This window comes from Magnolia sinica, chromosome 9 (genome assembly GCF_029962835.1).
Source record: "Magnolia sinica isolate HGM2019 chromosome 9, MsV1, whole genome shotgun sequence".
Classification (NCBI taxonomy): Eukaryota; Viridiplantae; Streptophyta; class Magnoliopsida; order Magnoliales; family Magnoliaceae; genus Magnolia; species Magnolia sinica.
In genome coordinates, this window is record NC_080581.1 from 63,099,373 (window position 1) to 63,100,899 (window position 1,527).

The following is a 1,527-nucleotide window of genomic DNA, read 5'->3' on the forward strand; positions in this document are numbered from 1 at the left end:
ATTGACCTCTTCTTCCAACAAGGTTTTTGCCTGTTGTAAGGGTCAGACACTCCTTTTTGGTCGCTATCAGCCTCAGGCGAGTTTACCATTGCGTCTGCATGGGAGAAATATAGGTCTTCTTAGCCACGTAGGAGTTGGGCTAGAGGTATTTGGCATGACAAACTTCCTCCAAGGATCTCCTTGTTTACTTGGAGAGTTTTAATGAGGGTGACGGTAGTCGATGTTGCAGTTCAAGGTTGTGGCATTTCTCTAGCGTCCAAGTGCGTTTGTTGCAAGGCAGAAGTGGCGCATGGCCATTCCTCTGAATCGATATACCACTTGTTTCTTAACAGCCAGATTGCTGGGGCTGATTGGAGTTATTTTGGAAATATCTTCGGCATCCATGTGCTCAAACAACATCGATTGAATCCCATCTGGCCCAATGGTGGGGGGCAGTGGCTACCAGCGCATCACGCTCGATTTTGCATAAAGTGGCTCCTTACATCATTTTGTGGAGTATTTGGAAATGCAGGATTGCCACTGTTGTTTACAATAAGAGTGCATCGGCTGTGGATGTGATTGCGAGGAGTAATTGGTGGTTCTCAGTAATTAAGAATGGTCTGTTACATAGTAATGTGGCTGTCAACCAGGGCATGACATTCTATGATTCGTTCGGCTATCCTAACCGACTCAGGGGACTGACTAATAGTGATCTGGTGGGTAGACGGCGGTATCCCTCTCCCAACTACCCAATGGTGGTTAATGGGTTAAACCTCATTCGGGTTGGGTGAAACTTAATGTTGATGGGTCAGCAATGGGCAACCCGGGCAACTCAGGTGGAGGGAGTATTTGTAGGGACGACAGGGGTGGCTTCCTGTTTGCTTTTGCTTCGGCCTATGGAGTAGGGTCTAACGTCAATGCAGAATTGAAGGCTATCTATGATGGGATGGAGAAATGTCTGGCTAGTGGCTTGTTGAGGGTGGTGGTGGAATCCGATTCGCAACTCGTAGTGAACTTCCTGAGTGGGTCCCTCAGCCCTGGATGGAAATGGGGGTATTGGATTGCTAGGATCAACCGGCTCAAGTGTAGGGGGCAGTTCCTTTTTCGGCATATCTTTAGGGAAGGCAAAGGGGCAGTGGATGCAATGGCCCGGTTAGGAAGTAGGGATCAAACGACCATGATGATGAGTAGTCGGGCGGACCTTCCGGCCCGAGTTAGAGGTCTCCTTTTTCTTGACATGGTGGGCCTAAGTTCTCTTAAAGAAAGTGCTAGGGTGGTGAGGGGTTGAATCTGTTTCCCTCGTTTTCTCTTCTTTTTCCTTTTTTGAGCTCTTTGCATAGTTAGCTTGAATTATGATAGGCCACCCCTTGGGTTTTTTATTCCTAGGGTTCTCCCAAATGTAATTGGATCCTTTTACGATATATGAGAAGCCCTCAAGGCAAGTTTTCTAACAAAAATAAAAGTCATAACAATTGTTACATTTGCCATGGTCATCCCAATTGATGTGTGAACTATATTTGTCAATTATATCATTTATGGTAAACCCAT

General features: G+C 46.3%; 1 protein-coding gene across 1 annotated transcript; it reads left to right on the forward strand.

Moving 5' to 3' along the window:
• The first annotated feature begins 793 nt into the window (after window positions 1–793).
• On the forward strand, window positions 794–1,267 carry LOC131255033 (uncharacterized). The gene has a single exon (XM_058255731.1). The coding sequence runs from the start codon at window positions 794–796 to the stop codon at window positions 1,265–1,267; it is 474 nt and encodes a 157-aa protein (XP_058111714.1).
• The last annotated feature ends 260 nt before the right edge of the window (window positions 1,268–1,527 follow it).

Excerpts from the sequence above, each read along its gene's own strand:
- LOC131255033 (XM_058255731.1), top strand. The coding sequence starts at position 794 with ATGGGCAACCCGGGCAACTCAGGTGGAGGGAGTATTTGTAGGGACGAC.